Genomic DNA, 23,384 nt, shown 5'->3' with positions numbered 1-23,384 from the left:
AATGTCATATCCAGCAAAACACGCAAATTTGCATGCACGTGGAATCAGTTCACTTTTGCAAACAAAATCAATGTTTAGGCACTGCTTACCATCATTATATGCGAGACCCCCAGCTCTCTGTGCATCATATGAATATAACATGATTGCATGGTGACTCAAGTTGATACGATGGTTTAACACAATTACATGTCTATTACGTTTTTCTTTGCAGATTGGTGATAAGTAAGCTTTGGGATCAGAGACTGGCCTTGAACTGCACTGCTTCGGAGGATGGAGGGTGAGAAGAAAAAAGCTATGATTCCTCACACCCGCTCCATCCCGATGGCTTGAATATGATGATTATAAGTGCCGCTTCAACACAAGTAGAATTGAGCGCATTTTAGCGGGCACCAAGAGCCTTTGCGCACGTTACAAAATCAAGAGAAATTTATGGATATGTAAATTACCATCACATTTGTTTTGGGGAAAATTATAATATTTGGATTATAAAAGAAGAGAAATCGTCTGACAGAAGAACTTTACAAAATTCAATTATTTAAGGACTCAAGAGTTTGAATGAATGGCAACAGGCTTTAGAAATGGCCGAATGCAACGATGGTAATTTCATCGGGAGACTAGTGTAGGCCTAGCATGGTCCTTTGCAAACTAAATAATTGCCACAGGTTTACAATGCGTCAGTTTACATCGTTATTTCTTAGTCGTCAGTCAGTCTATTATATCTCACTCAGCCCTATTTATTTTTAGCTAGATTTGAATTTCCGACTGAAAACAGATTCAGCGGCATTTCAGAGAGCACTTACTCACATCATGGTTCTGGCAATGCGTCATGGTGCCCATCTCATATGGGTAGGCCTGCTCATGTGCTGCACGGTAGATATTGGCGCCAGCTTGGAGTTCACAGGTGCAGAGGGACAATGGGCCAGGTTTCCAATGTGGAATGCATGTTGCGAGAGTGAAATGAGCTTCAACATGAAAACAAAGAGTGCTCATGGGTTGTTAGTGTACTTCGATGATGAGGGATTCTGCGACTTTTTAGAACTACTCATACACAACGGTAAGCTCAGCCTTCGCTTCTCCATCTTCTGCGCCGAGCCTGCTACCGTGCTAACTGACACAGCAGTTAACGACAGCCAGTGGCACGCCGTCACTATTAGGAGAAACTTTAAAAACACTACGCTAATGGTGGACAAAGAAGTGAAATGGGTTGAAGTGAAGTCGAAAAGACGGGATATGACTGTCTTCAGCCATTTATTTCTTGGGGGAATACCGCCGGAATTACGATCTGTGGCATTAAGACTAACATTAGCAGCGGTCAAGGACCAGGTGCCTTTCACAGGATGGATAACAGACGTAAAGGTCAACAATACGGAGTCGGTGCTTCTCAACAGTGCAGGGGTTATAAATGATCTCTGCGGTACAACCAACTTGTGCTTAAATGGAGGGGTCTGCAGCGTAGTTAACGACGAACCGACGTGTGACTGCTCCCAGACTGCATACCAGGGAAAGGACTGCAGTGAAGGTAAGATCTAGGTTCACTTTGGACTGTGTTTTTTCTTACCACTAATACAAATTCCCCTGTATTCACAACAACACACATGTTTCAAATCATTTGAAGATGACAATGCAGACATACACAAAAGCATGTCTTCCCTTCCTCTAGTTAGACCTATAGTCTACAATACGATTGTTGTCAAGTTGATATAAGTCCAAAATAAGTTAATGATAGCACCTTTCAATATGTCGTCATAGTTGTTTGTATGGATAATGAGTGAATCTGCTCCTGCAAGGCCTCATTAGCAAAACATACAGGTGTTCTTCATTCTCCAAGGTGTCATACGTTCAACCTGAATAGGTCACCTGGGATTAGTTGACCTATGATTTATTTCCAATGGCTTACCTTCAAAAAGTTTCCATTTATAAACAGTAAATAGACAATGAAATGAAACACAGGTTCAAGTACAAGAGATGAGATGGAACAACAAAAGGATATACATTCCATATGATAACATTGGTCTGTCACACAAGAATTAGATGGAAGTGATAAGGAAGCATCATGAAATATGATAAATTGGTGCTTTTCATAAAGCGGCATAAAGCAGCTTTTCAAATAGGGATTTATATGCTCCACCTTGCAAATTTTTCATGTGCACCACACATCTTTAAACTTTAGACTTGGGTCCGATCTTTAGGGAGAATACTGAATTTAGATTAAGGACTATAGTGTCCTATAGTGTTGGACTACTGTCCATGCAAATGTTTCACCTTCATCCTAGACTGAGGTTCACATTGATTTGTTGCGTCTGTGATCACAGTTTGAGAAATGTTTGGATAGGCTTTATATGCTTTCATTATTTCTCATGTTGATAAAGTAAACATAACACAGCTCTATCACTCTGCATTCCCCTTATGTAAAGCACTCTTTATTTCATGCCACATTAGTAACATGACTTGGTTCGAATTTAACATTGCACAACGTTCCACTGCTAATAGTTATGCTGTGGGCTTGAACATGAAGCTGAAACTGACTTCAGAAAAACTTAGGCTGAAAGGAATATTTCCCCTGTGAGAGTCTTCACAGGGTGGAGATCCAAACAGGAGGGTTAGGGTTAGGGTTCTGGTTAGATACACCCATTGTGATATTGTCAGATCCATACTGTGCATACTGTATATCCAAGTCCTTTGGCCTTGCTACTCAGGAATGGCTGTCTATTGTTTTCATACAGCACAGAAAGTATGTTAACACAGGTTCTTCCTAGGACAGCCATGATACAACCTCATTATGTGAGTCATGAATCCTCTTGCCAGGATTATTTTCTGAGAACTGACATGCACATACAGCACCTCATTGTGTTTTGCACATACATGAGCTATAGTATATTGCAAAATAGTCATCCTATTGAGGTTTCTCGATAAACCAGAATATGTGGATGTTTGTTCAAATCTTTACACTATATGTTCAATACATTTGTGATATACTGTAGCATTGGGGACTAGGGAATTGAAACCACACAGCAATGACATTTCATATTTATTAAAGAAAAGCGTATTGAATGCAGGACATCATATCAGTAAGTGAAAATATTCACCTGGATATAACTGTGTTCATAAGAATGTGGCTATTGTTTTTACACTTTTAAAGTCAGGTTTGTGAAAAGAGATTGCGTGCAGTGCTATCAAGGCCTGTAGTACTTTAAACATATGAATTGACATTATGAATTGACCCAGATAGCTTGAATGGCCCATTGTCGGCAGAGTCAGCAGCACACTATCTGCATGGCAGAATTTTGCTCATCGACTTTACTATGGTCCAACAGTGGCAAGCTGAAACCACTAACAGTAGTCCATTGTCACACTGCCATTGGCTAGCCAAGTATTCATATCGGTCAAAGATAGGACACCAGCAATTGGCCCTGAGTCAGTCCACTGGTGGCACACTGCTCTAGATCCTTACTGCTCCCATGTCACCCTCTTCCCACTCCCCTGCCACTGTCTTCCTGCTCCTCTGTCACTGTCTTCCTGCTCCCCTGTCACTCTCTTCCCACTCCTCTGCCATTTCCCCTTTCCCTTTTACAATCTTTCCACTCCATTACCTAGCTTAATATTTAGCTCAAATGGCTGAAGAATGGGTTTTTACATGCCAAGGTTATTGGTTTGACTGTCAGTCTACCATTGACATGCCAATTGTTGGTCTACCACACTAGCATGCTGACCATTGGTCTACCATTTGCACACTGACGTCTTTGCACAATGGTCTATCTAATCAGTCTATTATTGGCCTACCAACCATCACCTATCAATTGGCATGGCAACACAGATCAGCCCATCATTAGTGGGGCGCTATTGGGCTAATAGCGGCATGACAGATGCCGTCATTTAACCATTAGGGGTCTGTGTGGGGGGACATGCAGCGTTCGGCCTGTAGAGGGAGCTACAGGACCGTGGCCAGGGTGACGTCAGCGAGGCTCCGTTGCACACCTGTTGCAAATGAAGCCTCGTTGACTAGATGGTTTAAGATGTGTGTGCCTCTGCGTTCGAGAGAACGGAGGGCGACTGGAAAGTCGCCGAGTGTTTACTGAACAATTACTGACTTTATGAATAAACGGGACCTTTCCCTCACCGACACGCTGCATGTCCCCCCACAGTCTGATATTGGCTAGTGAGTTGTTCTGTTGCCAACAGCAGCCAGATATTGCTGGCTGGGGAGTATCTCTTCACCTTCAATTGAATGTTTTGGTTACTTTGTGTAGTGTAGCTGGTTATTTATTTGAGAATGGTTTCTCTTGGAAGTGTGGCAACAGGTGGTTTGGCTGTAAAGATAACATGGTGGGTGTGCTGAAATTCTTATTTTAGGACTCCATGTGCGCATGAATACCCTGTCAGCAGAGAAATTATGGTCCAGATCTGGCCCACATCTGTTTTTTACTGGCATCCGGATGTGGCCCAGGTACAACTTTGCTCCCCAGTACCAGTGGTCAACCACACTCAGACCAAAGATGACTCAGTTACTACAGGAACGGATCAGGGCGACATTCCTCTTACCAGAGCTGGCCCCTAACAAAGTGTCCATTCTCATCCAGGGCAGGCTCTCCACATTTCGACCAGGTTTGGCCCATACAATACTTGCTGTGTCCGGCACTGAGCCATTATATGCCACCACAATACCAGACCTGACAGGGTAGGTGCATTTTAGGAATTAAAAGGTGGTCTTAATGGAGCATGTAACAACATCTAAAAAATGTAGTACTTTATACACACTAATCAGTAATGTACTGCATATTTTCTATTGCGGGACAGGGATGCGTAGATCATTTTAATCCACAGAATATAATCATGAATGTCGATACCATTTTACTTTTGCTGGCCTAATTTCCCATGACACATCAATGATGTGAACCAGGCAATATTAATAACCAAGACTGTTGTAACTCTCTAGTATGTCAAAGGGTCCTAGTTGTAGATTCATTTAAATAGTTCATTAGTATCATGAAGATAGATAGACAGGTAGGTACTTTATTGATCCCTGAGGGAAATGAAGGCGTTATAGCAGCTCACATCACAAACAACCAAACAACAACAACGGCATACCACCTCGTACAGCACTGTGCTGGCCACCATTGACTGGTAGAACATGTTCAGCAGAGTCCTGCACATGCCAAAGGACCTGAGCCCCCTCAGGAAATAAAGCCGGCTCTGGCCCCTCTTATACAGGACATCTGTGTTACAAGTCCAGTCCAGTTTATTGTCCAGGTGGACCCCCAGGTACCTGTAGCTCTGGACCACCTCCACGTCCTCTCCCTGGATGGAAACAGGAGACAGGGGGACCCTAGTCCTCCTAAAGTCCACCACCATCTCCTTTGTAATGTTGATATTGAGTAGCAGGTAGTTCTGCTCACACCACTCAACAAAACTGTCCCCCAGTCCTCTGTACTCGGCCTCCTGGCCTCCACTGACACATCCCAAAATAGCAGAATCGTCCGATAACTTATGCAGATGGCAAGTATCTGTGTTGTGCCTGAAGTCTGAGGGTGAAGAGGAAGGGAGCCAGAACTGTCCCCTGGGGGGCGCCAGTGCTGCTCACCACCCAGTCCGACACACATCCCTGCAGCTATACAAACTGCGGCCTGTTGGTCAGGTAGTTCGTAATCCAGGAAACAATGGGGGAGTCCACCTGCATCCTCAGCAGCTTATCTGCAAGTAGTAAGGGCTGTAGGGTGTTAAATGCACTGGAGAAGTCAAAGAACATGACCCTCACAGTGCTGCCAGCCTTATCTAAATGGGAGTGAGCTCTGTGTAGCAGGTAGATGATGGCATCATCCACACCAATGTCTGCCTGGTAGGCAAACTGCAGGGGGTCCAAGGAAGTCTTCACCAGGGGCCTCATGTGTGCTAGTACCAGTCTTTCCATGATCTCCATGATGTGGGATGTCAAGGCTACTGGTCTATAGTCATTCAGAACACTTCCACATTGATGGGACCTTTTCCAGACTGAGGCTCAGGTTAAAGAGGTACTAGAGTACTCCACACAGCTGGTCTGTGCAGACTTTGAGCACCCTCGGGCTCACACCGTCAGGGCCTGCAGCCTTCTTGATGCAGAGTTTCCCCAGCTCTCTCTTCACCTGAGCCATACTGATGAAGACACTGGAGCGGCAATGAACCACCATTTATTGCAGAGAGGCAATCTTACAAAGTGAGAGTGAAGATCTGTTCAGAAGATCTGGATTACTGTAGATCTAGATGTTGGGTGTTCCGTGGGCTTGGTCTGGTCAAACAGTATTGGATTCAGGATTTATCATGATCTGATCCTGATCCTGATGGTGAGAGTGGGATTGCAGTATTGCAGGTAGTATTGATGATGGTCTGCATGATAGTCATTGGGCTGCAGGATTAATGCAGGATCAGTAGGGTGATACTGGATTAAAGATATTGCTTTTACTTTTTGTGCAAAGGTGACTCAGCTACAGTATCACATTTATCCAAGAGGCAAGTGTGACATATTGTAGCCAGGTTATTTGGATGTTATCAAAATCCACAAGGGGTGACATATGGGTATCTGGAGAAAACATACAGCTTGTTACCTTTCGAGGATATGCAAAATTGTTTACCTTTCAGGAGAGAGGATTGGCAAGATACATCAAACCTTACTATTAGCAAGCATAGAATATAATCTGTTAAATGTACAACCTGCAATAGTTACTGTTGTTTGATTGTAATTTCAATTAATGATATTGATTTGTGAATAATAAATGCCAAATAAGCTGTTTTACCTCCAAAACCCCAAATAAAAGGTTGTTTTGTGGTGCCATGATTGAACACTTACAGTACTGTGGCAGTCTGGGTTTTTATCTGCTTTTTGAAACATAGTTTGAGCGTGTGTAACCCAATTCTATCCAACCTGTGGTTATCTACTTCCCTACAGTTAAATGTGGAGTTGGAGGGTGCAAAGAGAAGAGGGAGGGGGAGGAAGAGAAGGCAGAAGATGCGGTGGTGTTCTGACTGTCTGGGACTATATTTAGAACATGTGGCTGGTTGTGTTACAACAAAAATTGATGCAACAAATTGTCAAGACAAAACATTATAACAAGGATAACTCTTACAGTATGTTGTAATCAGGTCATGTCAGTCTGCTTTTACTGCACTACTCTACATGTGCTACCGTCGTCATCATCTTAACTTTTCGTGTGTGTGTGTGGAGGGGTTGTGTTGATGCATTTTAACGCAACAGAGATGCTCTATTTAGGTCAGACATTTGCATCACAGTAAGCATTTCATATCTCAAATCAATCTGTATTTTAAAAAGACATAATGCATGGATGTACTGCTGATTATGTGGGAGAAATCCTACACCACCCCTCTCTCTCTCCCTCTCCCTTTCTCTCTCTATCTATCTCACTCTCTATCACTCTCTTAGGAATGTTGACAAGCAATCACTGTAAAAGCCCTGATTACTCTTCACAGAAGGGAGGTAGCTGGTGTTGGAACAATTGTTACTTGGTATTATTATTACTTGGTTGAGATCAACGCTATTAAGATTTTTTTAGGGATAGGCAGAGTAGGCCAATTCATGATTTCTAAATCACTTTCTATATCCATTGCTGTCGAACTGATGATTGACAGGCTGACATGTTACAAACAAGCGGACAGAAATGTCCCAGTTATACAGTCTGCTGTGCATGGGCCTATAATTTATGATAGTCTAATTGAATGTTCCTCCTATATAATAGATGTTTTGTTGGATTAATTATCCATTCACTGACACACCAATCCCCCACTCAACAGTAATAGAGACAATGAAGCCCAAGCAATGGTATCAGGTGATACCTGTGACATATCCTAGGTTTTAGTTATCAAATGTATTCTTGACAATCCGTTTGAAAATGTTGAAATAGATCTAGGTTGTTTATTTACTCCTGGGGTGAGGTAAGGGGTGTTTACATTGAATTTAATTGTGATGGTTTCAACTGAGTTTGCCACTCTGTGAGATTGATACACTGATAGCCTACTAGACTCCCTCCCTCACTCCCTTAGAGATGAGACTCCCAGTTCTGGGCAAAAGATGATACCCAAGGTACCACTATTAGGGTATTGTTACGATTTTATCAATGTCGGTACCAGTTCTGGTTCTTCTTAATGATTCGATTCTTTAATGGTTCTGTTAACGGTTCCCAATTCAACCACTGAGAATGCTGGGTTCGTGTGAAGCTCTTAGCGTGCACTCTCTATATTTAATACATTTTGTAGTATTGGATTCATTACAATGCTGTAAAATATTACTTAATTATTCATATTGCATTGTAGAATGCAACTTTGCTTCTATTAGCTATAACAGTAGGCCTCTGTCATTGATCCTTTAAAATTAGCTTTCTACTGTATGCTCACATCCCATAAAGACAAGTTTTTTTCAAAAAACAAGGCGATCTACAGCTGTCATACTCTTAAAGACTACAGTAGACCTATTGCTTAGTTGACATTAAATGTTAAAAAGTAAACTCAGCGAGTGAACTGATAAGTGAGCTCTTTTTGCCTAAAACAACTCGTGGTTAACTGTCATCTGCTCTCTAATCAAAAATCCTAACTCCCGATGAAAATTCCCCATTATATTCTGTAATCCATAGGGCGCATTTTTATAGCACATTCATCATAAAATGGCTAAAACATTTCCCAGATTTTCCACTTCGCACTCTGCTGTTGTCGTGTGTGCAACCGAAAATGGGGATCGAAAGTTCCAAAGTTTTTCGGTCCGGTCAGTTCTGCCCATTTTGGAACCGGCACCAACAAGGATCCGGGTCTCGTTACCCAACCCTAACCGTTATGTATGAAAGGACATTTGAAAACTTGAAATCAGTGATGTACCAGAGACCAGTGCTTATTGCACATACTTAAATGCATGGATTTGAATATTTTTTCAGCCAGCAATATTTGAATGGGAGAGTAAAAGGGAGGTAGGGGAGTAGGCAGTGCATGCCAAATTATTATTGGCCACACAGAGCCTATTCTAGCTCATGAAGCTATCATCAAAGCAAGTTGAAGCCGTAATATGATAGTGTTTTTTGTGGTCAGGAGGGTTGTAAGTTCTTCATATTTCTTAGAGAATGGGAGTTTTATTTGAGGTATTTCTCCTTGACAACACAACCACCAGAAGGCATTAATGGGACAGTGAGAGAGGGCCAATCATATGCGCATGCTACTGTACCCATGGGTACTGTGCCACTTACCCACTACGGTCAAAAATCGTTGAATCTGATTCCTTTGACTTAGGCTAATGCTATGACATTGTCGTGTTTAATTGATTCATTAGCAGCCCAAGGACAGTATTATTTGAGATGTGCAGATAGCGCTTGAGCTGCGCTTGCCTTGAAGAGAAGTTTTAGCCAAGCTCTTTGGGATTTTCGCATTTTCATTTATTAATTTAGTTTCATTCATTCATTCATTCATTCATTCATTCATTCATTTGTCCGGGAAAATGACAATCAAGATTGGCCTATTCAATGGATTAAATAAGAACTATTTTTCTCCTGTCCCCTCCTAGTCAGTGGCGTGTAGGCGTCCAAAATTAGTAATGCTTATTTTATTATAATATAATTGTATTATAGTAGTGGCTATTACTTAAAAGCAGCCCCAGGACAGTATTGTATTGAAGCAATGTAAGCATTATTCAGACGGGATTTGTTTTACAAGGGGAGGCAGGATAATGTAATCATTACCACAGCATTGTAATTTTAGTCCTGTGCGAATCGGCAATGTCAGTCATTTGTACGGACTGCGCACGACCGCAGTTGTAATAATTTCAGCCTCTTTCTCCCTATTTGTTGGCCTGTAAAAATATGACCACCATTTAATTTGCAATAGGCTACATGATGTGAGATCAATCCGCTCCACTGATCATCAAAGACGGGGGAGGAGGTATCACGGCCCATGGTGTGTGGCCTGCAATTTTTATGGTGCTGGGTGACGATCCCTGGTAGTTGTGTGGCTGTTATAGGGCTACTGTGATCAGTGAAAGTAAGGTGTCATGTTGATATCCTGTCATTCATATTATTCTATTGGCTATACTATACAAAACTCACAAATGTTAATCTCTAAACAAATTATAGTTTTACTGCCCGTATACAACGAGTCATTTGTAGTTGTCTAACTGTCTCTTCTCCCCTAGACCAGTAAAGTTCTTAATTCTTAGTTCTCAATATGCATTTCAAATTGCAAGTGCGGACTTTAGGAGTAGCCTAAACAGTGTGATATCTACCAGAGAGCAAATTGCTATCGGTATATTAAGGAGTGAGCTAAAATAGAGAGACTTGTAAATAAATTCATCATCATCAGGGCACAGTATTTTAAAACTTTTAATCTAGATCAGAATGATCCAAATTCTTTTTTGCTATCCAGGATCAGATCTATCTGTCAGCATTTTAGTAGTATAGGTTTTTCAAAGTTATGACATATTGCGGCCTGGAGTTCTTGTGACGGTGAAAACAATCCGAAGACATTGTTGTCATTGCCTTCGGAAAGCCTGGTGAAATCTATTGCAGAAAGTAGTTACAAATGGGTGGAAACTAGGGTTGGGCGGTATAATGGTAATACGGTATCCCGCGGGTTTTGGAAATGCCCACAGTATGCTTTTCAATACCGTCATGACATATCTGTCTGTATGTAAATGCTGCTGTCGGGTTCAAACAACTATTCGTGTGGGCGTATGGTCGTCAGTTGACATGACGCCGTACACGTCGTTAATCGTCTACTTTGTCATACCTGACTACAGCCAAAATGCCTACAGACTAGTTTTTTTTCTCCAGAAAACCACAAGCGGACAACATTGTTGATGCACTCCGCACAGCACTTGGATGCGAATAAACTCGCGGCCATGAGGACTGACAATACTGCTAACATTGCAGCCGCCATCTGGGCCCTGAACCGTGGCTGGGCCTTGGCTGAACCGTTTTAACGACGCTTCTTATTAAGCTATCATATTATGCTATCCAACTGTTTAGTTTAGTTTGCCAAGCTGTGATCGTTATGTAAAGTGTCACCACATAAATAATTTACATTTTTCATTGTAGGCTATATTAAATATATGGAGCAAAGACTGCTCCCGCAGGCCTCACGCTGAATTATTTTTTTTATTTTTCGCGGTAATACCGTATAACGCGGTAACATTTTAGGACGGTATAAAGGTATGAAAAAATGTATATCGCCCAACCATAGAGGAAACCTGTTTGAAATGAGTGACGCCTATGAGAGAATGCGTGATGACTGTATCAGAGTAGATAAGGATATTTGGTGTCATTCATGAGCTGCTATAATAAACTTGATTTTACCAATCTATCTGATAAGGCAAGCTGATGAGGCATCAGAAACCATTCTCTTTCATTTTTTATTTTCGTGATTATTTGGTAGGAAACACCAATACAGTCAGCACTGTCAGTAATTTATAGCAAGAGAAGGAAGGACCTTTTCAAACATCCTTCACAACTCTTTTCACCACCTTCTAGTGATTTTCAGCAGCACTTGTCGTCACAACTTGTGTGTGCAACAATAGCAGCGTCGAGGTAGACCACCATTGTGATGGCAGTATGAACCTTTTAAACACTAGCCTACTGTAGAAATACCTAGAATAGATTTGACATTATCATATGAAACATATTATGGCTCAAACATGAGTTACATGTCCATTATTCTACATAATATATATCTGTGCACACGTTCTGTGAAACACAAAGCTACACATTTACATTTAAGCTTTTCCAAACATGAGTGAACGTGTGGCAGTCCAGAGAGCATATATCTGTGTTCCACTGTACGTCTATCCAGTGATATATTTTATAAAGGCAAATAGGTGGGGGCGTACAAGCAAAACTTTTCTGAGAGCCACCATGTTTTTTTTTATTCACAAATATTCAGCAATGCAGATCACATATTTCTGCAAACCTGTTTTAATATTAGTCTGTCTGTTCCCTGGAGATCCTTTGTATATTAACCAAGCACAACAAGATCCATCTCTGCAATTGCCTTGTATTGCAAAATCTGAAATGTGTTCCTTTCCATTAAATAATTTAAAAGCTTTTCTATTACTTTGATCAGATGAAAAGATTACAGGACCCCCCCCTCACCCCCCACACACACACAAACACAAATCTCTTTGTTTGGTCGAAACAATAATTTAAATGCACTGGTCTGTGCCCGATAAGTTCTCTGAATTTAGCCGCTCATTACTCATTAGAGAAATAACATGGATGCACTACACAACTCCATATTCTATCCTAATGAAATGGAATTACGAATCTCATCATACATTTATTAAACATTAAACCGCCTAGGTAAAAGTAGGACAGCAAACCTCTAACAACATCCCATTGAATTGTATTTGTTTGCAACCTTACAAGCTTTGAATGAGAAAAAATATTTATATCTTGTAGCCTATGTGATTCATATGAATACATTAAGTAACCATTTGTAATATTCATAATGCATTGCCTACATAACAGCCACTGCTTGCTTGCTGTAACCTGTGTTTGTAGGGAATGGATAATGAAGTAATGCAGTGATGATTTGTTCATGAATTGGCATAGATTATTCTACATATACATTTCATGTAATCAAGCTTTTATTTTTTCAAGGCTAAATATATCCCTAATAGGGGCTAATGTATCCATTCGGTCATTAATTAAAAAAATAAATAAAAATAGACACATTTTCATGCAACCAAAACTGTAATAGTGCTAATAATTAATAGACTATGCGTATGGGTGCTCCTATTGTCTCAAGTACTGAGAGTGCTTTGCCAAGCTGTATTTGGATCCTTTTGGAGTGACCAAGCATGCTTAAGAAGCAATCGTAAATTTTATGTGTATAATAACCATTAAATCATGACATTTATTTGGCATGCTGAGGAGTAGGATTGTAGCAAAAGCTCAATAAAGATGTATGGCTCAGACAGATTGACTGAGACAGTTTACAATTGACTTGGACCCTGATGATTGCATTTTAAAGCTATCTTCAGTATTTATATTTATCACATCACTATTTTCCAATGAGTTTGGAGCAACTAGGGTATGTTGAAAAGGTGGTATTGAATGTGCTAATCAATCCTAAACTTTGAAAGTACTGTATGATCAGAGACTTGCCAATAGCCATTAATTAAGCCTGCCTGCTGTTGTAAGAGCAGATACTATGTCTGGGGCCCCTGTGATTCTGTGAAAGTGTCTTTCTGCCTGGAAGCCTCCTGCTGCTTCCCTCAAACAGAGGCAGATTACCAGTTACTGCCTTCTCTCTGAGCCCACAGACAGATATTGGATTCAAAAGATTAGAGGGATTCTCTCTGAGGGTTTGTGCCTTGTTTTAAATACAATTGCACTTGACTGTCAAAGGGTGTGTGGTGTGACACAAGTAGATTAATGCCTTGTAGAAACAGACTAGTACAAGCATAATCTGGTACCATTGTGCTACCACACATCAATAATTGATCAATTGTAGTTGAGTTTATTTTCAACAAATATGACACAAGTTAGTGATAACAACTAGGCATCGGGCGTAATACCGAAATGTTGTATATTGTTAAATGAAAAAATGATAATATGCATCATAGCTCTGAAAAACGTATCGCAAAATCAAAATTGTATTGTTATTGTTATTATTATTATTATTATTATTATTGTTGTTATTATTATTATTATTATTATTATTATTTCTGTTTTAGCCTAGGAACTGGATGTTTTTTTAAACATAAAGTTGCTAGGCTAACTTTGGCAACCATTAAATTAGTCTCTTGGAATGTGTTGGTATTATTAAAACGCCTAGCCCTTATTTTGTTAAAGCACTTTATTTTTAAAAGACATTACATTGTATTCCTCACAATATGAAATTATAAACAACAAGTAATCGTGTTCAATCTTGTTCAGCCATACTTTGGCTACTGGCTAGCATTGGAAATAGTTAAATCACAGTATGAATGTGCTGGTATCTCTTTTTTTCTGCACACTGTTTTAACAAGACATTGACATACACAACACTTACATATTTTATGCATTAAAGAAACATTTCTGATATCTTGACAGTAACGCATATTGTAACGTGTATCGTGAACCTTGTATCTTGTATCATATCGTGAGCTGAGCATATCATCCCACCCTCAATAATAACATCTTTAGAAAATGTTTCATATAGACATGCATATGCATGTTTCATCATGTTGAAATGTAATTGTTTATCTGCATAAAGACCTATATTTTTGATAAAGACCCAAATCATGGAAATCTGGAATTCTATTCATGAGAACAGCACTACGTACTCTAATGTCCAGCTCCAAGTACAGAGATTTTGACCACTTGGTGGCTGTTGCAGCAAATTACCGTAGAATACGACATACAGTATAACGTCTAAAATTGATAGACCTCTCTTGCAGAATTCTCTCTCTTGCTCTATACTAGCCTGGCCTATTTGTATTTCATGCAACACTCAGCTTCACATAGCTTCTTAAGACCATACCATTTGGTTGTATGTTTGCCTTGAAATCTGATTGATTTGATCTCAGTTAATGAGACACTGAGCAAAGATGTTTACATAGAGGCAGAGAAATTACTCCTCAGATCCCAGGCTGTAGAGTCTCAGTTTGTTTCAGAACAATATTTTGTCTTTGATGCTGCTGGTCGGGATCCACTCTTCATGGATAGTTGTGTGCAAACACTTTTAGTACAGTAGAACGAGTTAAAACAGCATATTATAACAGGATCACTGCCATTATTTGAACACTGGCATACTCGTAATGAGAGAGGGGGGATGGATATCAAACGGGCTGTGATTTTCATCACATGTTGATTGATTCTTTAAGGAGCACTTGGCTTTGAAGAAATTCCTTTTTTGTGCATCGTGTTGTACTATTTTCAAAAGCGCAGCAGTGTGTTGTAATTGCTCCACCACACTAAAGCATAAGGACAGTTTGACTCTGCCCGTTTCTGCCAGTGGTATTGCAAGGCTATTAGAAGAAAAGTAACTAAAATAGGTGTGTTTTTATAAAACAATATGTAGTGAATTATAATTATTATTATGAGGAGATTAAAAAGAGAACCTAGTTTTGTTTGGGCTTGCTGCTAATTATTTATTGCTTGTGGTGTTTTTGAAATGTGCTGAAGCAGCCTAACCTGCCTAACCAGCCTAATCAACTTCCTTTTTGCATTGTTTCCATTGCAAGGCACATAATTTGAGTTTATCAGTTATTGCATGCCAAAAAGAAGATTTAACTCCACATCTGTAATACTATCCCAGATATTGTAAATCCTGGGATTAAGGTTATTAGAACTATAAAGTACTTTGATAATCCTCTTGGATCAGTCCGACCCACAAGATATAAAAGAAGAGGTCTCTGGCACATCTTCTCCAACAATCCCCTCTGTCTGGCCAAACACAGATAAAGGATGTCTTTGTGGCACATTGTCCACACATCATTGCTACTAAAGTAATACAGTGTATTGCGTATTAAGAGGCTGCATTTACATTTACATTTATGGTATTTAGCAGACGCCTTTATCGAAAGCGACTTACAACAAATACATTTGTTTAAGTAAGTGAATCATCTATCCATCAGTCATCATAAGATAAAGTAATCAATGCTCCTGTAATCAATGATCCTGACCAGGGGCCATAGGCAGTCACAATGCTAGAAGAAGGAAATATATATATATATATATATATATATATATATATATATATATATATATATTTTTTTTATTAACAGGAGAGAAACTTGTACAGGGGGGTAGTGGGGGTGAAGAGGTCTGTAGGAGGGACCGTTAAGATGTAGCCTGAAGAGATGGATCTTCAATCTACGGCGGAAGATTGGTAGTGACTCTGCAGTCATGACAGCAGTGGGAAGCTCGTTCCACCAGCGGGACGCCAGGACAGTGAAAAGCCGTGACCGAGTAGTGCGGCTGCTGCATCCACGTAGAGGCGGCGGTGCCAGGCATAGTGGAAGAGCGGAGTGATTGGGCAGGGGTTTGGGGGCTGACCATTGCTTGCAGGCTACTTGCGTACCAATGTCCATATGCACTTTCAAGCACGTTTAAATATACTGTAGCATTCACACCAGGCAGTATTCAGTGGGAGTATCTTATTGTATGTTCCTTAGATGAAGAGGGCAAGCCACAACATCATGTAATGTTACCTAATTATTGCATAACTCAAAGTTGATGTTTACACAGTTTTTAGTTTTTTTTGTTTTAGCATTGCTATAGTGTGTTTAGTACATCTGAAGCTCTGCTGTCCTTAGAGCAGCCAGAGGCATGCAATCATCACATCAGTATTTTGCAGTGTAAAAAAATTGCAAAGGAATACTTGATAGTATGGAGCTCACTAGATCACTATTTAACCATGCTATCTGAGATCAATAAAGGGATGACACATGGACTGATGAAAGGCTACATAAAGCTAGGATTGTTCTGGAGGCATAAATGTGCCAGCAGAGTCAGCTGGTAAGAGTAGAAATCCTGCGCCGTCCTCGAGCTGCAGCTGCGAGTGTTATCGATTTCCATCAGAGTGGCTGGTCACTTGGCCCTTTCTCTCTCTCTCCACACTTACTGTGGTTTGAGGAGGATAATGAGGGAGATGGTGAGCTGTAAGATGCCACTAACACTCCTCTGGTGGATGCATTAGGTGGAAACCGCACAGCTGAGGGATGAACCCCAGCTCACAGTCATTACTCTTGATTTGGGCTAAATTGTAATTTAACAACAAATTGATCTATTCTCTGAATGATAGCATTGACCTTTGCTGCTTCGTCTTCTCTATTTTTCTCTGTTTAGTTTTTTTTGAGGGGGTGTCTTCCACTACTTTTCTTAGTTTGCAGAACAACTAGTGGGTAAGTTTGCTATGTACAGTGCCCTGTGTAAGTAATGGGACAGTGAAGCATGTTTTCTTCTTTTTGCACTGGATTTGAAATCAAACAATTACTATGAAGTTAAAGTAGAGATTCTCAGCTTTTATTTGATGGTATTTGTGTATATATTGGTTTCACCATTCAGAAATTGCAACACCTTTTATGCACAGTTCCCCTGTTTCAGGGTACCAAACGTGATGCGACAGATTTATCAAATATCCAAATTAAGCACTCATGTTTAGTATTTGGTTGACAAATTTTCATACATCTTTTGTATGCAATAACTGCCTGAAGTCTGCGACCCATTGACCAGATGCTGGCTGTCTTTTTTTCAAGAACTTTACACTTTTTGGCCCTGAAAAACTCCCTAGTTGCTATGGCAGTATGTTTTGGGTCATTGTCTTACTGTATGATGAAGCACCATCCAATGAATTTGGAGGCATTTGCTTGTACTCGAGCACACAAGATGTTTCTGTACACTTCAGAATACATTCTGCTGCTCCTGTCAGCAGTTACCTCATCTATTAAGACAAGTTAGTCAGTCCTAGTGGCAGCTATACATGCCCTAACATTAACATGCCCTCCACCATGTTTCAGAGATGAGGTGGTATGCTGCAAATCTTGGGAAGAGATCATTTTATCTCACTTTCCACTTGCAATCACTCTGGTACATGATAATATTCATTTTATGTGTCCACAATACCTTTTAGCAGAGCTCTGCAAGCTTTTTCAGGTACTTTTTAGTAAGTGACCATTCTTTTTGAGGATAACTAGTGGTTTGCACCTTGCAGTGAATCCTCTGTAGTTTGGCTGGTGACGTATTCTGCGGATGGTAATAACATTCATGCCTACCTCCTGGAGAGTGTTCCTGATCAGTGGGACAGTTTTTTTTTTTTTTTTCTTAATTATGGTGAACATTTTTCGGTGATCCACTGGAGAAGTCTACCTTGGCCTACCAGAACCGTTTGCGATTGCTGAGGTCACTAGTGTTTTTCTTTTCTTTTTAATGATGTTCCAAACTGTTGATTTTGGCAAGCCTAAGGTTTTGGCTATGTTTCTGATTTTTGTCTTCCTTGACTTTCATTTGGTCCCTGATGTTGACAGACACCAATAGCAGACTCCAAAGGCAAACGCAAAGCCTAGAATCAATACTAGATATTCTCTTATGCCTACACAAATGATGTGACGGAACACACCTGACTTACCAGAATCTTCTGTCACGCCAATTATCCCATTACATTTGGGTACCCTGAAATAGGGGGACTACAAAGTGTTGTAATTTCTGAATGTTACCCATATCTACACAAACACCATCAAATAAAAGCTGAGAATCTCTACTTTAACCTCACAGTAATTGTTTGATTTCATATCCAAACGTTTGGAGTGTAGAGACAAAAGAAAAAAAAATGCTTCACAGTCCCATTACTTTAATCGACCCCTGACATGAAAAGACCCCTGGCATAAATTTTGAATGGATGACTGCAGCCTGCATGTTACTACATTCAAGTCTAAAATAAATTAAAAAATCAATCTAGATGTCACTTTTGATTAAGATACTATAGTGAATACTATATGTGGACTAATTAGCTATGTGTAATTTGAACTTATTATTTCAATATGTATATGTATTGAATATTATATATATATATATATATATATATATATATATATATATATATATATATATATATATATATATATATATATGTATTTTCTCAAGTCAAGAGTATGCAATTTAGGACTCAATAGCAATAACTGGTCAGACACATTTTCAAAATATGATTTAGTTTAACTGTTTATTAAATCTTTGTAAGACATGAATAGATTTAGTTTGATCAAGCAATAACTTCAAGATTAATATGCACAGTTAAATCGAAAATAAAGTTGATTTTTCAAAGTGCTCTAGGAGAAAGTGGGGCAATCAATTTCTTAATCATTGCGACTGTTGTATTACACACCCAATTAAACTTCCTTCATTTTGAACATGCTGCAGAAATGATTCTGAAATGATACCAATTTCTTTGTCATTATGATAGGTGGCACTGAATTTTAAACATTGTTATTTTACATTCTAAACTATTGTCTCTTATTAGCAAAAATATGCATCTGACACATGGAGAGAAAACCTTTTATCCACAATTGAAATCAATGGTTATGTGTTCGTAAACCCCATGTTTAAAATGTGAAAGTTTTATCTTTGTGTTAAATGACAGTTTGTCATTTAACACAAGGATAACACTTTCACATTTGTGCAGAGTGATGTATACAATTTTACGGTGTATGGAATTAGGTGTTGCTTGATATACTTATCAGTCCTCTGCACAGATATCTAGAGGGCCAATTTACAATGATGAGATTTTAATGATAGTAACTCAGATAGTAACTCAGATTGACTAAACTTTCTTCAGTTGATGAATGAAGGAGTTATCAGAGTCAACATCTGCTGTCGAGTGAATGTGATGCATGTTTTAAATTGTGACAACAATTGTCATCCCTCCCCTGTTCCATGTCCTGCTGCCCATGGACACAGACATAGTTTAGGACAGACAAGCGTGTTAAAATGAAAATGGTTTTGCCCTATCTGATTGTATAGTATGGTGCATCAGCCTAGCCTCTGATGGTAAAATGAGGGCTGCTGCTACCTTGGCATCTTTTTTCCACTGGCTGTCACATTAGCACTGATCAGACCTCACTGTTTAAGTCCACAGTGAGTGGCAATGTGAGGGGCAAGGTTCAATGTTGAATCTGTACAGTATGTGTTTATGTATAGGAGTCAGTGATGATTTGGTATGTATATTGTCACTGATTGAATACATATGTGGTGTACAGAGGAATTGGCCACTTAATTTCAGTAGAATAACTGGAGATGTAATGTAACAATCTTCCTTGGTTGTGTGGGCGTGTGTGCGTGCGTGTGTGTGTGGGCGTGCATGTTGTTTGGCTGTAATCATAGCACTGTCATCTACCACATGTAGATTGTGTCTGCTGGGGAATTGAGTGCATTGTTGTCTGGTATTACTCCTACAATGGCACTAGGATCGCTTCGTCAAGGGGATTAGATGGATTTATTTCTCTGGATTAGGATGTAACCAGCTGGGTATATTTGGGAAGGTTAGTGTGTGTGTGTGAGGCAGAGTGGGGGTTTGTGTTAATATGTCATGTTGATGTAGTACTGTACTGTAGCACTACGTAATGGTCATTCAGTTACTACTGTGTGATTAAATGTAACGATATGTTCAATAGTAAGTAACACTATATCAACTCAAGTCAATTAAGAATCAAGCATTAGCCATGGTATTTCATGAAAGTATGTGAATTCAATTTCAGTTAAATACGGAATTGAGTCAAGCCATGGTTTGATCATGGGATTGGTTCTAGAGACAGATTTTGACTTGTTGTTGGCTTTAAATCAAGTGCAAGCCATTCTGTGTACATATCATCATATTTACTGTAAAAGCTTTAATTAATTTGATATTCCCCATCAGAGAGTTGTTTGTGGTTAGATTACTGTAGCTCATTTTCCCATTATGTACTGTATGGTAAACCCCTCTTCTATTAGTTTGATGGCAGAAATAATGCAGAAGTTATCAATCATTTTATTGGACAGATTTTATAAGTTGTGAGGCTGTAAGAAATGTCGTATTTTTTACATTTCAAATTACAGTAATATGGGTGTTATTGGATGACATGCAGTACATATAATTCTAAAACCCTTTTTGTAAAAAAAAAAACCTCTAATAATAAGAGGAAGGGAAACAACAGAATGAGAACGATAAGCAGTGATTGATAAAAAAAATCAAAAAACTTTTGGTATATTGTGCACTTATTATTAGCTTCTTCCCACAAACTTATTCCAACATATTTAAACATTGAAAACTCATTTTCTTATGAGGACACGTACATCGAGATAGACAGTCACTATCCAGAGTACACACACCTCAGTGAATTGTTTAAATGCTTTCTGTTCCTGTGGCATGATGTCTGACAAAGCTGTTCTTTGAGGTATAGATCAGCAAACAGCGCGCTTCTTTACTTTTCTCCTCTCATTGCTGCTGTTGTCATATCACCATTGCCAGCTGAATGCTTGCCACCCCAGAATGCTTTTTAGGCAGTGTGCTTCTCATCATCAAGCTATCCTTTTGTGAACAAAGTGCCTAATTGTTTCTATTATTCCTACTCCAACATAGACAGTACTGTACAGACACTTAGGAAAGACAGTACTGTACAGACAGTACTGTATCTTGGGAAATACACTCAAAGAAATTACAGATACAATTGTATTAATATTTTCCTACATTGCTCTTATTATCATAATCAATCATATAACTTAATAGTGCCTTTTTTCTGCATCATATTTTGTTCACAAAATGCTGCTCTCACAGTTTGGTTGTGGTGCATGGTGTCTCATTTGGAAAGGGGAGCTGATGGTGCTGGTAAGTTCTTGGTCAATAAATCGCTTGAATCGGGGCCAGAAACCATTCAAAAGAGGTAGGATCTTGTTTTTCTGATTGGAGCTAGGCAGTGTGGCCCACTGTCACGACCACATGGTACTTTCAGGGGAAGGACTCTTAAAACTATAGATATCACTTTTTAATACTTTACAGCTTTAATCAGAATGCATGCCAATATAATTTCAAAGGTTCTCATTCTCATGACTGATTGTATTCAAATTTACATTTATTCAATTGATTATTATTGATTATTCAAGTTAAACACACAGCAACTGTTATGTAAATGCGCCTCAATTAAAAGAGACATCTACACATTATCTTAACCATTATAAACAGAATAGTGTAATTACTCTTATTTTATCAATGTATTCATATTTTTACTAAAGCACCTATATGAATTGAAGAAGCTTATAATTATTGTTAACATGCAGTGTAAAGGCATAGCTGAATTTATTTAATTTATTTACTTATTTAAACTTAATGTTGAAAAGAAATGTTGACTGACGTATGTGTTGTTCTTTTTTAGGAGGCTCATGTGCTTTTACATCCTCTCCTTTCAATGTGTGTGCATGCTTTATGACACATATTTCCTCCAACTGTAATGTTGTCCCACTGTGGCATGACATTTACCGCACCTAGTTTGCCATCATTTGGCGAATAGAGATGACTTTATATCCTTGGTAGTGGTGATAGACTTCACAAATGGCCATAATCCTTCTCACCATCACAAAGCTCACTTTGACTGGCTAGGTGACTCCTCAGGCAAGCCTATGGAGGCTAGAGTCCCATTGTATTCCCAATGTCTGCACACTAACGAGTATGGGTCACTTACATTAAGTCTAAGTGTCTAGATCCACTGCCCCATTATGAAAGTCCAGATGCATGATACCCTTTTCTTTCTCTTTCGTTCAGATCATTTCCATTACAACAGCTTCCATGTGCTAAATATGTATTGTTTCTGCTCACTTTCCATTCATGCATTTAGATTGAATACAAGAAGTGATAATGTAACAAAATAGTTATTAGTTGATATTCCCAATGCAACCTTTTAATGCTGTTAACAATGATGATCAAGACTTGTTAAGGCTGGCTGTCTCTGCTGACAGACTTACAGTGGCCACAGAACTTCTCCCTCACAGCCCCTCAGCATTGCATGCCCCATATTCAAAACCTTATTTCATGTCCTTTTCTAGCTTCTCACCAATACATAACCAAGCTCACTTTTCCTTAGTTTAGTTCTGGCCTGTGCAATCACTTGTTAGGCTTGCAAATAGGAGTAAAACAAGGCAGACAAGATAACAACAATCAGGCAGGCAATCTAACAACAAAGTAACATAATAGTATCCAGGGGGGCCATGTTAATCCACTCTGGATCTAAATAGGCTTACTGTATATTTTACAAGTACAGCCATGTACTGAATCCCAGGCAGGCCGATGATCATAGAATTATTGAATTAGAATGCTAGAGTACATAGCAAAACAGTCAAGAGCCAAAAATGGAGAGGCCTGTTCTAGTCACTTAAACACATAGGCTATAGTAGATAGCAAGTAATACTAATTGAATTAAGACAATAAAAAGGCCCTTGCAATATTGAGACATTTACTTTGCAGGGGTTGCTATGGGGCACTTGCATGTGATGTTTAATGCCTTGCATGGTGACGACATGCAATGGCCAGTACCAGTCTGCATGCTGCTTAATGAATGTCTTCCTCTCTCTCTCCTTGCCCGTCCGTGCTTGCAGAAGACAACTATGTTGAAGGTGGGTATTTTCTTTTTCTCATGTTTTTCATCATTGCTGTGGATTTACCTTGCTGTGTTCATGGTTTAGATTACTCTGCACATGAAAGTGTGGCAATGTTGTTATAATGTTGCTATTGATCCATGGTACTCTGGAAACGGTAAGTTGGATTAACATGTTTTTACCATTTGTTGTTTTGTGAGCAGTCTTTGGTTTAGGGCGAGACCAAAAAAAAGAAAAAGGTAAAGGACGAAATTTGTCTACTGTTAAAATCAGATTTAAATATTATTAAATTTTTTCCAAATTCTTGAGTTGTGCTTGATTAAATGCCTGTAA

At 39.3% G+C, this 23,384-nt stretch overlaps 1 protein-coding gene across 17 annotated transcripts in view; it reads left to right on the top strand.

Annotated features, from left to right (window-relative positions):
• Nucleotides 1–807: 807 nt before the first annotated feature.
• Nucleotides 808–23,384, top strand: part of LOC310822998 (neurexin-1a-like) — a gene marked incomplete at its 5' end in the record, with an annotated part of 300,716 nt that continues 278,139 nt past the window's right edge. For 6 of the 17 annotated variants that reach the window (XM_083695625.1, XM_083695623.1, XM_083695637.1 and 3 more), the window contains 2 exons: nt 808–1,519; nt 23,052–23,069. In XM_083695625.1, the coding sequence (XP_083551751.1) occupies nt 808–1,519; nt 23,052–23,069 (730 nt within the window). The remainder of the gene's footprint in view (nt 1,520–23,051; nt 23,070–23,384) is intronic. The other 11 variants (XM_083695624.1, XM_083695636.1, XM_083695631.1 and 8 more) reach the window with 5 other exon arrangements.

Source organism: Argentina silus (genome assembly GCF_951799395.1).
Source record: "Argentina silus genome assembly, chromosome: X".
NCBI classification, from domain to species: Eukaryota; Metazoa; Chordata; class Actinopteri; order Argentiniformes; family Argentinidae; genus Argentina; species Argentina silus.
Note: the sequence above shows the minus strand (reverse complement) of the source record. Positions and strands in the feature narration are given on the sequence as shown.